General features: G+C 41.2%; 1 protein-coding gene across 4 annotated transcripts in view; it reads right to left on the bottom strand.

The window, feature by feature from the left end:
• NHLRC3 (NHL repeat containing 3) overlaps nt 1-928 on the bottom strand; it is a 39,504-nt gene that overhangs the window by 11,096 nt on the left and 27,480 nt on the right. For 3 of the 4 annotated variants that reach the window (XM_019524339.1, XM_019524337.1, XM_019524340.1), the window contains exon 7: nt 18-621. In XM_019524339.1, the coding sequence (XP_019379884.1) occupies nt 393-621 (229 nt within the window). In that variant the 3' untranslated portion in view covers nt 18-392. Of the gene's footprint in view, nt 1-17; nt 622-928 lie in introns of those variants that run through there. The other variant, XM_019524338.1, reaches the window with a different exon arrangement.

The raw sequence follows: 928 nt of genomic DNA, 5'->3' as shown, positions 1-928 counted from the left end.
CTGGCCATATGTAGCAACCCCCTGCTATCGACAGGTTGCGTCATAAGTTAACCAAAGAAGAAAGGGTGGGAGGGAGGGGGAACTACGTTGAAGTTTAAAATAATGGTTAGAAAGTAATAAAATGGAGCAAATATGCTCATGAAATACATTCTTCAAATCCCAGTAGCTAACAGAAATGAAATGCACACAAAGAACAAACAAGAAAAATCCCTGAGATTAACAAAAGAACATATAAAAGAAAAAAGACAGGTCACAAACCAGAGCCATCTGTTTTATGGGTCCTCGGAGTGAAACATCCTGTGCTTGTGGAAGGTAGAACAGTCTGCAATGAATTTAAGAAAAACTCACTTATTGCCAAAAGTGGCTTGTGCCGAATGAACCAAAGAAATCCATTAATTTAAAGGTACATATTTATGTACTTGTTGTGATCCAATTGCTGCTACATAAATTGCTCCAGTCTTCACATTTACATCCACAAGGTGTGGTTTGACTTCATCAGCCATCTGGATTATGTTTACCACAATACAGTCTCCAATGGATCCTACTGGGGGTGCTGCCAAGATGGATACACGGTTAATATTCAGCTGAGCTACAATTAGATACTTCTCATTGGGAGTTAACCTATAAAAGACAAAGAGAAACCGGGTTTACAGGCTCTTTACAACACCTCATGGTAACTTTGTTTATGTGCTTTGAGAAATCAGTTTTAAACCAATGCACGGAAACAGCATTTGAGAAATCTACACAGCCTCTGTGCTACAACTGGGAGCACTGCCACAAAGCATTCCTTGCTCACTTTTGTTGTGCAAGCACCAGATACTAGACAAAAAGCAATGCAGCCGTGTCACGGGAACGAAGAGTGGGTGTGTCCAGATGAGCCCATACGTGCCTCTTGCAGCGTCTCAAACTCCTTTGAGACGCTGCAAGA

This window comes from Gavialis gangeticus, unplaced genomic scaffold, assembly GCF_001723915.1.
Source record: "Gavialis gangeticus isolate Ggan-Ray unplaced genomic scaffold, GavGan_comp1, whole genome shotgun sequence".
In the NCBI taxonomy this organism is placed as follows: domain Eukaryota; kingdom Metazoa; phylum Chordata; order Crocodylia; family Gavialidae; genus Gavialis; species Gavialis gangeticus.
The sequence above is the reverse complement of the archived record's forward strand: the minus strand, read 5'-3'. Positions and strand labels throughout refer to the sequence as shown.